The sequence below is a fragment of the Octopus sinensis genome, linkage group LG2 (assembly GCF_006345805.1).
Source record: "Octopus sinensis linkage group LG2, ASM634580v1, whole genome shotgun sequence".
NCBI classification, from domain to species: Eukaryota; Metazoa; Mollusca; class Cephalopoda; order Octopoda; family Octopodidae; genus Octopus; species Octopus sinensis.
In genome coordinates, this window is record NC_042998.1 from 8,800,673 (window position 1) to 8,813,802 (window position 13,130).

General features: G+C 38.8%; 1 protein-coding gene across 3 annotated transcripts in view; it reads right to left on the bottom strand.

Moving 5' to 3' along the window:
- Positions 1 to 13,130, bottom strand: part of LOC115232395 — a 137,693-nt gene that overhangs the window by 32,066 nt on the left and 92,497 nt on the right. For 2 of the 3 annotated variants that reach the window (XM_029802253.2, XM_029802252.2), the window contains 2 exons: positions 6,295 to 6,342; positions 1,612 to 1,662 (listed from right to left, as the gene is read on the bottom strand). In XM_029802253.2, coding sequence (XP_029658113.1) covers positions 1,612 to 1,662; positions 6,295 to 6,342 — 99 coding nt within the window. The remainder of the gene's footprint in view (positions 1 to 1,611; positions 1,663 to 6,294; positions 6,343 to 13,130) is intronic. The other variant, XM_036511425.1, reaches the window with a different exon arrangement.

Consider the following 13,130-nt stretch of genomic DNA (forward strand, 5'->3'; position numbering starts at 1 on the left):
CAGAGTGTGAGTACCATGAGAGAAATGTTGGACCTAAGAAGCATCAGATGTGGTGTGCAAGAGAGACGACTACGCTGGTATGATCATGTGGCGAGAATGGATGAGGATAGATGTGTGAAAAAGTGCCACACCCTAGCGGTTGAGTGAACCTGTGGAAGAAGTAGACCCTGGAAGACCTGGGATGAAGTGGTGAAGCACGACCTTCGAAATTTAGACCTCACTAAAGAAATGACTAGTGACCGAGACTTTTGGAAATATGCTGTTCGTGAGAAGACCCGGCAAGCCAAATGAGACCATAATCTCGTGGCCTATGCCAGGAGCGTAACCAGCCCACTTATTCGTAACTTTTCCTTCTTTGGACACCAAAACTCTGCTTGCGAATACCTGTTGAGGCAAGTGAAATTAAAATCAAAATCAAATTCGATGACTGGCGTCCGTGCTAGCGGGGTGCAAAGAGCACCATACGAGTGTGATCATTGACAGAGCGGCTAACCGGCTTCCCTGCAAGTGGCACTTAAAAGGCACCATTCGAATGTGATCGTTACCAGCGTCGCCTTACTGGTACTCGAGTCCCGTGCTAGTAGAGTATTAAGAGCACCATCCGAGCGTGATCGTTGCCAGAGTGGCTATCTGGCCTCCATGCCGGTGGCACGTAAAAGACACCATTTGAGTATGATCGTTACCAGCATCGCCTTACTGGCCCCTGTGTCGGTGGCATGTGTAAAAGATTCGAGCGAGGTCGTTGCCAGTACCGCCTGACTGGTCCCGTGCCGGTGGCACATAAAAGCACCCACTACACGCATCGGAGTGGTTGGTGTTAGGAAAGGCATCCAGCTGTAGAAACTCTGCCACATCAAGATTGAAGCCTGGTGCAGCCATCTGGTTCGCCAGCCCTTAGTCAAATCTTCCAACCCATGCTAGCATGGAAAGCGGGCGTTAAACGATAATGATTATGATGATGATGATGTACGTTGGGCTGAGATTCGTAGAGGAAGGTCACACGATATCGTGGTTTGATATTGGTGTATGGGTAAAAGTTAGTTGGAAAATGTCACATGAAGAACAGGAAATTGACCACGTGGAGTGCAGGAAATAGACGATGTGATGATTAGAAATCGGTTTGGATATTGGGGTGTAAGTAGAAGGGGGTGGGCGTGAATATGCAAGTATATAGTTCTATATGTGGATGTGTAGACAGTCTCATATAACTTTGCGTGTATCTGTATAGCGATGCGAATGAGCGTATCTATACATGGGAGCTCACGCACAAGTTTGCACACGCACACAAACACACACGCTTGGACGAACATGCAGGCGCACGTAAACACACATACACACATATAGGTAAGCATGCACACAAGCATGCGAATGCATATGTACATATGAATGAATACTCATGTGTGTATATGGGCGTATGCGCGTGTATGTGTGTTTGTGTGTGTGCTCGCGTTTCTCCAAGCAAGTGTGTGTATATTTGTGTGTGTGTGTGTGTGTGTGTATGTGTGTGTGTGTGTGTATGTGTGTGTGTGAGTGTCTGTGTGTATTTGTGTGTAAGTCTGTGGGCGCCCATGTACATGAGCGCACATAAAGTTTGCTAAAAGTGACACCTACCTTTATTTTGCATCATATTGTATATACTCAGTTTTGGTGTTTCCCCAGTCTCTGAGAAAAAAATAAGACAGTGAAAGGCATTTAAGTAAATTATAAATTAATAACATTTAATGAAAATATACAATAAATGTTCTAATACAATGAATATTTTATCATAAACATTCAGAAATTTAATGAAAATTTATAAAATTGGAAAAATTCGATTTTTCTAATGCGCGTCGAGGTTTATTACTCAAGGGTCACCATAACCTTCTTTTTAAAGAACTTAGGTTTAGGGAAGTTTTTCGATGCTTCATTTTGGTGCAACCACTGCGAAGTTCGTTCTTTTTATTATTAGTGTACACAATCCACTTTTCATCGCAGGATACAATACGGTCGAGAAATGCATCGGTCTAGTTACGGAGAAGAAGCGATGAACAAATTTTCTGATTTCAATTGAAATCGTAGGGTACCCATTTGTCGAAATGTTTTGAATTTCCGATCGCTGGCAGTTTTCTAGCAAACTTGAAATTTATTTACCAGTTCTCGAGTGATTTTATGTGGATCTTCCTCAATGACGGGTTTTAATTAAACGTCATCGATGATACATGGGCGTTTACTACACTCATGTTCTACAGGTCTCAGGGCTCCACTGCGAAATCGTTGAAACCATTTTCGAGATGACCACTCACTGATCATTTCTTCACCAAACATTTCGTTGATATCGCGAGCAGTTTCAGCTGATATACATCCATTTTTGAATTTGAATAGTAAAATTGTTTGAATATCGCGCTTTGACATTTCCATTTCAGATGATTGCAACAGCGGTGAAAAAATATCGATATTAATCTATCGATGCATCTGGGAAAGCCTAAGTCTGTATCATCAGACAATTGCCAAAACTTGTTTTAATAAATCAAAAAATCTACAAAATAATGCTTACTTTTGACTCAATCTCATATATATATATATATATATATATATATATATATATATATATATATATATATATATATATATATATATATATATATATATATATATATATATATATATATATATATATATGTATGTATGTATGTATGTATATATATATATCGCCTGGCCCTCGTGCCGGTGGCACATAAAAAGCACCATCCGTTCGTGGCCGTTTGCCACCTCTGTCTGGCACCAGTGCGGGTGGCACGTAAAAAGCACCCACTACAGTCACGGAGTGGTTGGCGTTAGGAAGGGCATCCAGCCGTAGAAACACTGCCAGATTTGACTGGGCCTGATGACGCCTTCTGGCTTCACAGACCCCAGTAGAACCGTCCAACCCATGCTAGCATGGAAAACGGACGCTAAATGATGATGATGATGATGATGATATATATATATAATTTATAGAAGGAGCTTCTACAGGACTAGAACTGTTTCATTCAAAAGAAATCATCAGGAAGCTTGGTGACAAGAATAGTTTTGGCATTTATACATTTAGGCAGATTTAAAGTGGTGGTGGTGGGGGGGACTTTTTGGGGTAGGCATGGCGCAAACTGTCTTTCTTAGGGGAGTGGTCAAAAGAATCAGTGATAAAGTAGATAAAAGAATAAATAGAATAATAGAATAGAGTTTTAGGTAAATAAGAAGACTATCGCTTATATATATATATATATATATATATACACATATACACACATACACATATATATATATATATATATATATATGCACCCATATACATACATATACGTACACACCCATACACATACTCATACATACACACATACATATATCCATACACACACACACATATATATATATATATATATATATATATATATATATATACAAATACACACATACATACATGCCAACATGCAAGCACATGCACACATATATCTACACACATATATATAAAAAGGAATATACACCCCCATACACACACGCTCACATATATATATATACACATATATATACACACACACACATATATATATATATATATATCTGGTATTTGTTCATATATATATATCATCATCATCATCATCATCGTTTAACGTCCGTTCTCCATGCTAGCATGGGTTGGACGGTTCGACCGGGGATCTGGGAAGCCAGAAGGCTGCACCAGGCTCCAGTCTTATCTGGCAGGGTTTCTACATATGGATGCCCTTCCTAACGCCAACCACTCCGTGAGTGTAGTGGGTGCTTTTTACGTGCCACCTGCACAGGTGCCAGGCGAGGCTGGCAACGGCCACGGTCGGATTGGTGTATTTTATGTGCCACCGGCACGGAAGCCAGACGAGGCATGAATGTTTTAACATGAATGTTTTAACATGCAATTTTAACCAACATTCAGAAAGTTAATGAAAATTTTTAAAAACTGAAGAAAATCTACATTTTAAAATGGCTGGCGAGTATAAAAAATTATAGTTAAGGCTTGATTCAGCTCGACTCAACTTTTGTTTGGTCAAGCACTATAAGGTTTTCACCAGTAGCTTTTATCGTTTAATTCATTCATTATTTTCTTAACCCATGAAGAAATCATATTGCCAAATGTGTTACGAGGAGGTCAATAAGGAATGCATGATTAAATGTCAAGATATCAAATGAATCTTTTTCAAAAGTATTGATTTTATTTAACACTTTAACCTTCTTCATATTCCATAGCCTTGTTATTTCGTACTTAAGAGGGTAGTATCTCTCACTGTTTTCGCCTTCCTTTTTGACAATTCCCGAGTCGAAGGAGCATGCAGTATCAACTATATAGCACATAAGGTTCACCTTGTCCACTAACACCAGGTCCGGTCTGTCAAGCTCTAGCACCTGAACTATTTGGATTGGGGCATCCCAGAGGATTTTACTAGTCTCAGACACCTCCATGTTCCCCGTTATGTGCTCATTCCACATCTTGCCTCTCTCTAGTCCCCACTTTTCGCACAGTTTCCAATGTAACATGTTCAGTACCTGATTGTGTGGCCACAACTGGTAATGTTTTGGGGCAGGTCTAGGGCATTCTTTCGTGATATGAGCAATGGTTTCATCGACTCTTTTACAGATTTCTCATTCCTAACGTTGACCCTGCGTTTCCTGGCCAAATCTTGGTCTTGCGCTGCCAGTATAGTGCTCTCTGTCTCTTTTATTAGTGTTCCTTTCATCAGTCAATCCCACCTATTTATTCCAGCAAATTCTGTTATGGTTAGATGGAATTCATTGTGTAGGCCCTTGTTGCTTAATTCTTCATATCCTTTTTGTAGTTCCTCCTTTATTTCCCTTTTTGCTCTGCTCTCAATACTCCCTCATCCTTAATTCTCATTAGCAAGATTTCCTTTCTTTCGGTGAGGTATCTCATTAAGCTCTCGACTTCGATAAGCACTCAGTCTTCCACACTTATCAATCCGCTTCCTCCATTTGCTCTCTTCATGTATTGGCGATCAGTGTCCACACATGGAGGATGGGCTCCATGCAACGTTAGGGGCTTTCTAGACTTCATGTTAATCACCTTTAGCTTCTCCTCTGTCACAGGGTACGATCATGTCAATCTATTTACAGACTATATTGTTTTGGTCTTTCACAACAATATCTGGTTTATTTGCTTTGAGGGTCTGATCTGTACTACTGCAAAGACCAAAAGAATAGTTATATTTTCTGGCTCATTTACAGCCACAGGGTTGTGCTTATACCATTTGTCAAGTTTTAAGTTTATAGTGCCAACACATTATCCAATGTAGATATTGACCAACCCTGTCATTTCCTGATTTGTACACTACAGGTGCAAAAACTTTACATCCAGATATTAGCTGGTCCACTGTATCAATCTCACCTTTAGCCCTGATCTCTGTAGACACGAATAGTTGTGATTCTGGTTTACATCAGCTTGTTTGCTACGGGCCACATATTTGCCATGCTGAAGTTTTTCTTCCCACCCATCAGCCAATTGTTCAAACGCATTTGACTTTGCTATTGATTTCACCTTCTTTGCAACTACAGCTTCCGCGCTTCCATCATGCTGTTCAACCTGATTATTATGCATAGACTCACTAATATTATTATCATCATTATTTTTATTATACACACAACAGATTAGGCTCTTGCAAAAGTAGGATTTCCGATATCGGGCTACAACATGACAAATATTCACCTGTCACGTTTCTTTCCATAAATCAGACAGTCCTCCAGACAGAACGGAGGCTGAGCTTTCAGATATTTTCTTATCATGTTTTAAGAATAACCCAATACGATTACCATTAATTCCGAGAAATTCTCACGTACAAGCAAGCATTGCTAGCAATAAGATTCAACGCAATGCATAGTAACGACGCAGTACTTTTCCTAATAATGACATGGGAACGAATCTCCTCACAGCATCCGGACCACAGACAGATATCCAGTGATTGTGCATTTATTTAATGCTTGTCTGTGGCTCGTACGCGGCTGCCTAGTGTTAACCTGGCTTGCTTTATCAGTATAAAAGAAGAACCAAAGAAATCACTCATTGATTTCATAAATGATATACAATGTGAAAATTATAAATAATAAAGGTGGCTTATTCGCAAATTTGCAAAAAAAAAGCAGAACAGTAGACCCGATAAAGTGACTAAGGGTCCAACATGTAGGATTTGTCATCCTCCACAATCATTGTATTAAAGCCACTTAAGAAACTCATCCAACATTTATGCAATGCGCTTAATGTTTCCTCACAAGAAATTATCTTAAAGTGATTCCTACCTTCATAGTTTACCGGAACATATCCATGCTTGAGTACTTGACCATTCTCTAGAAACAAATAAGACAGGGACAGACATTAAAGAAAATTATGAATAATTCAAATTTAATCAATATATATATATATATATATATATATATATATGTGTGTGTGTGTGTGTGAATATATATATATAACGTGCTATAATACAATGTATATCTATACATATAAATTGGACATGGGCGATTCTTTCCTGTATATTTTCTTGTCTTGGGATTCACGGTCAAACAGCTGGATGGAATTGCGCGAAAAATTAATGTGTAGAATGAGCCGGTGGTGTTGCTTGGCTTTGTGTTTCTTCCGTAGCTCCCATGGTTACCGAGATAATTGTATCTATATGCTTGGCTTTTCTTATCATTTTATCCCGCAATGGTAAATATTTATTGGAGACAACTCTGAAAATATTTTATCTTATTATTTCCCTTAATTTTGGTATTCGCTCTTCTCCATTGTATTTATTTAAATCTGATCGAACAGATTAAGTTTTTATCTTTTCAAAAATAATTAGTAGTTATCGATCAGCAATCACTCTTATTTATCGTTTTCACTGCACTCACCGTTCTTTTACAAAAAATGACGTGATGCAATGCTGCTTCATAAGGATAATATGAACACGCTACTCCACACACACACAGACTATTACATACACACACACACATAAATATATGTTCACGCATACTGAGAAACGTATGCGCGCGTTCACACATACATACATACATGCACACTCATGATTATATACCCATACGCAAGCATATGGATGTACGCTTGCGCACCTTCACCTTAAACATTCTACAGTACATCCAAGTGCACCCCAATTATTAGGAGACCCCCATTTAATAGGGAAGCCTCACATACTGACATACCACATCTGGTATTTGTTCATGGAAGAATTCAATCTTGTCCGTGTCTGTTTAACTACAACGTTTCCTGCTCCGCTGAACTAAATATAGAGGCCAGCGGAAAACCCCAAAACTTCCTGAGCTTCTAAGGAATCCTTATAAGGAGCGCAAATCCACACAGGCATACACTTTATAATTGTAAGTAAGTATGCATGAGAGTGCAAGCAGCTTACAATAATGAACTTTTACTTATTATCTTTTTGTTGTTTTGCTTTTTGAAAATTTCATTTATTTCTTTCAATTTTTGTTTAATTTTTTGATTTTTATTGAATCTTGGTTGTATTGTTTTTTTTTGTTTTTTGTTTTTTTGTTGGTTAGTTATTTTTAGCGTTTTGACAGAAAAATGTCATTCTAAAATTGTTTTTTAACGTAAGCGTGCCCAAGCAAGTCGAATGCTTACACAGAGCGGGTTTTACAGCCACATCATCCAATCTGCTAGTTTTAACATAAAGTACATACAAATTTAATCAATCTGAGAAAGTTAATAGAAATTATTCATGGTTTTTTTTCTACTGCGCGGCGAAGTCAGGTAATTATTGTCGAGGCTCGTTTGTGACCGACTCAACATTTATTTGGGTCAAGGACGTTTACTGCTTGAAAATTAAATTAAATTAATAATTGTTTTCTCAAATTCTAAAGACATCATATTTGCCAATAAGCAATACCTTATTAAATGGCAGGATATCAAACGAATCTTTCTCGAACGCGTTGCTTATATTGAATATTCTAGCGTCAGGTTTCCAAATAAACTGTCTTATACCCGTCTAATGCCCGTCGGTCCGGCTAGTCTTATAAAATTATGATTCAATGTGAAAATATTTCATTATTGTTGTTGTCGCTGTTGTTGTTGCCTTTGCACAGCTTCTAACGCTAGAGATATACTACGGTGTTAGCTGTTCACTACCAGTGAACTAAGATAACACCTCTTATTTTTCGAGCACCTTCCGGAGTATTCGAGCGGTTCCAAGCAGTGCTGTTTTCTGCAAGTGCTCCACCCTTATTGCAGCCCCTGTATGCATAAATATAGCACACATGTGAACGTGTCTATCAGATGTGACACATTGCCGGTTACAATACACATAGGCATTCTTTTAGCCTACAAATGATGTCACGCCCGATGGCTAGGTGAGCCCCTGACAGAAAGTGGGGGCTGGAAGAATGTGGGACTGAAAAACACAGCGTGCTGCCCAATCTGGGAATCAGAACGTAGATCTAGCAATAGTGAGTGCAAAACTTAAGCATTTGGCCACGCTCCTTCACAAAAGAATAGCTGTGTGTGTGTGTGCGTGTGTGTGTGTCTGTGTGTGATTATGTTTGAGTATGCATACATACATACATACATACATACATACATACATACATACATACATACATTCATATATATATGCACATACATACGTTTATATATAAATACATATGTATGTGTGAGCATATGAATTTATATATATATATATATATGAATATAAAAAGTAAAAGTAAAAAGTAAAAGAATCAAAAAGAAGAGTAAGTCAAGTTAGGCAGCTTTTTAATCCCTACTAATATATCGATACATACAGATGCTCGTATATGCAGGATTTGAAGTTAAATTTAAATAACTTTTTGTAACGAATTACCTGTATAAGAAGATCTATATGTATCCCCTCAGGCGATACTCAGTTGGTGTCCCCGTTAAGTAATTCTAGATTTCCATGCTACAGCATCCATTACGACTAGAATTGGTAGCATATCATACGAATACTACCGGCTATTTGGGGAATTCTAAGGGTGAACGAGCTCTATTTGTACTCGTATACGTTCTTAATAGAACACACCTCAACTGACTATATATGAATATATATACTTATATATATATTGATAAAACGGTAAGATAACAAAAGAAAGAAAGAACCTCAATATTATGTAAATAGAGGAAATTTATCTATACAATAATATGTTACTTTACTCGGTAGTCAAGATAAAACTCTGAGTTTCAGATGCCGAAGTGGAAATCCACAACACCATCTCTTCGGTTATCTGGCTATTTGAAAACGCTAGGAAAAAATACCGTTAAATAAAGGGAAATTACTGTCTTATAACTCTGCTTGCCTGCGTACTTATACATCGCTCGCATTTTTCGTCATAAAAATTATATAAAAATACATAAAAAATATATAAAAATATATAAAAATATATAAAAATATATAAATTCTTCTTCTTGGGACATAACATAGAAAGCATGTTCTATCTGTTTTCTTTAGAGGACCAAAAACGTAACAGAAATTTAGTCACATGTGGGCATGATCCGAAAAGCTCTGTCCTTGTATTTAGACATGTAGTAGGGTCTAAGCTGCTTTTCCAGATAAGCCATCTCTCCATGTCGCATAGACCGCACCCTCCGCTGCCGTTGGTATAGGGCTTACATCTGGCCAAAATCTTCCATTGTATGTTATAATCGACACCTTTATCTCTTAAAGACCAAATATGATTAGATAATTGTGTCGCTTTTCTTTTGTTCCAGTGCCTAAAGCTCAAAGTGTGGTTATTGAACCTGGCCTTGAAATTACCCTCTGTAAGGCCCACGTATTTCTTCGTCGAAACGGTGTCTTTAGTGGTTATAGAGTTTGGCCAGATGTAAGCCCTATACCAACGGCAGCGGAAAGTGCGGTCTATGCGACATGGAGAGATGGCTTATCTGGAAAAGCAGCTTAGACCCTACTACATGTCTAAGACAGTAATTTCCCTTTATTTAACGGTATTTTTTCATAGCGTTTACTTATATATATATATATATATAAACGAGAAAAGAAGCAACAAGAATGGATTAGTTTTTAGTACAATTGTTTCATACAGACAGGCTTTATTAAAAGTTGCAAATATTGCAGCAGATATGTATTTCCCTTTAATGATAGCCTTTGACCCCTCAATCCCTTACCCTGTTCTCTCTTTAGATTCTCATATCTGCTTTAGCTACTTCAGGTTGGCAATTAATAGCTGTTTACTGGTCAAAAATAATATTCTCCTTATAGTTCTTAGATTCCTGCAAATTCTAAGCCAGCCTGACCGTCTCCATATTTAAGAGACTTTTTTTCTGTGTAGGGCGTTACCTGCGACCCCTTCCCTCTCAGTTGTCACAGTATACTCTATGTGGGCGTTTTTTTCTTTTTTCTTTTTTCTTTTTTCTTTTTTTTCTTCTTTTTCTTTTTTCTTCTTCTCTTTTTCTTTTTTCTTTTTCTTTCTTTTCTTTTTTCTTTTCTTCTCTTTCCTTTTCTTTTCTTTGCTCCACAAAATTCCTTCAGCCTTTAGAAGTCATACCATAGCAGTTTTGTGAAGAGAATAGTAATGTGGCAAATACCTTATCATATAGCATGAAATTATACCCACCTCATTGTGGATTAACCATGGATAAATTCATCGTCTGTGAGTATGAATACCTCCTCATATCTCTGGAAATTTACACCTACACTATGGATGGATTAAACTTCTCTGTGAAGCTAATAAGCTTTTTAAAACCTGTGATAAGACTGTGCATCATCATTAAAGAACTTTGGAAGTCTGTTTACAACCTGAATCTGCTTTTAATGAAATTATCTCCAATACTTCATGAGTGTAGCCTCACCCACTAAGATGTTTGGAGAACTCATATGTGTTTTAGCTGATGAGTACGGGACACTTTTATCTGCTGCAATATTTGCAACTTTTAATAAAGCCTGTCTTTGTATGAAACAATTGTACTAAAAACTAATCCATTCTTGTTGCTTCTTTCTCGTTTATAATCACCCCACATTACTGTATTGGTTAACACCATATAGTCTTCTGGTGCATCTAAGTTAAGTACCGCATTCAAGTGAATTCATTAGAATTGACTTGAATCTTAATTGCTTTTATATATATATATATATATATATATATACATACACGCACACACACACACAGACACACACAGACACACACACACACATATATATATGTACACACGATGGAGTGGACAGACGAACGAAGGGCACTCAACCAATATATTGGGAGTTACATGAATGGATCTTGATATTCAAGCGTGATCCTAGTCGTCAACCATTTTGAATTTGAATGACAGAAGTTGATTGTTATTAACGATTAAGAGTATGAAGACAGGGTAATCCCCCGGTCCATCAGGAATTACTGCAGAGATGCTCAAAATATCTGGCAGTGTCGGCTATAGCCTAGTCACACGTAAAGTTAACCAGGTGATACACGAAGGAGTCATACCCAATGACTGGTGTAGCAGTATAATAGTCAACTGCTACAAAGGTAAAGGTGATGCTTTAGATACAAATAATTACAGTGGTATCAAGCTGTTGGATCAGGTAATGAAGGTTACGGAGACGGCCATAGCCCAACTAATTAGGGAGAGAGTCAGATTGGATGAGATGCAGTTTGGTTTTGTGTCAGGGAAAAACACCACTGATGCTATATTCCTGGTAAGACAGCTGCAGGAAAAATACCTAGCCAAAGATAAGCCCCTGTACCGGGCTTTCGTTGACATGGAGGAAGCCTTTGACAGGGTCCCCCGATCCCTTATCTGGTGATCATTGAGAAAACTAGGGATAGCGAATGGTTAGTGAGAGGCGTGCAAGCCATGTACAGGGACGCTGTCACTAAGGTGAGGGTTGGCAACGAGTACACTGAAGAATTCAGGGTAGAGGTAGGGTTCAACCAGGGTTCAGTCCTCAGCCACCTCCTATTTATCAGAGTCCTCCAGCAATAACGGAGGAATTCAAGACAGGATGCCCCTGGGACCTCCTTTATGCTGATGACCCTGTTCTAATTGCTGAGTCACTATCAGAACTAGAGGAAAAGTTTCAGGTGTGGAAACAAGGATTAGAATCGAAGGGCCTTAGAGTCAACCTAGCTAAAACCAAAGTCCTAATAAGTAGGAAGGCAGGCAAACCACAAATCTCTTCAGGTAGATGGCCCTGCTCTATCTGTAGTAGAGGCGTAGGTAGAAACTCTATAAGATGTACCCAGTGTAAGCTATGGACACATAAGTGGTGCAGTAATATCAAAGGAAGGCTAACGGGGAAGATAGTTTTTGTATGTGGCAGATGCTCGGGAGCAATAAGCACTGAAAATGTGCAGAGAACAACTGCCACATTCCAGGGAGGTAAACTAGAAGTAGTTGATAGCTTCCGTTACCTAGGTGATCAGGTCAGTAGCGGGAGAGGGTGTGCTGAAAGTGTAGCTGCTAGAATAAAAATAGCTTGGGCAAAGTTCAGTGAGCTCTTACCCCTGCTGGTGACAAAGGGCCTCTCGCTCAGAGTAAAAGGTAGACTGTATGACGCTTGTGTACGAACAGCCATGCTACATGGCAGTGAAACATGGGCTGTGACTGCTGAGGACATGCATAAGCTCGCAAGGAATGAAGCCAGTATGATCCGATGGATGTGTAATGTCAGTGTGCATACTCGACAGAGTGTGAGTACCATGAGAGAAATGTTGGACCTAAGAAGCATCAGATGTGGTGTGCAAGAAAGACGACTGCGCTGGTATGGTCATGTGGCGAGAATGGATGAGGATAGCTGTGTGAAAAAGTGCCACACCCTAGCGGTTGAGTGAACCTGTGGAAGAAGTAGACCCTGGAAGACCTGGGATGAAGTGGTGAAGCACGACCTTCGAAATTTAGACCTCACTAAAGAAATGACTAGTGACCGAGACTTTTGGAAATATGCTGTTCGTGAGAAGACCCGGCAAGCCAAATGAGACCATAATCTCGTGGCCTATGCCAGGGGCGTAACCAGCCCACTTATTCGTAACTTTTCCTTCTTTGGACACCAAAACTCTGCTTGCGAATACCTGTTGAGGCAAGTGAAATTAAAATCAAAATCAAATTCGATGACTGACGTCCGTGCTAGCGGGGTGCAAAGAGCACCATACGAGTGTGATCATTG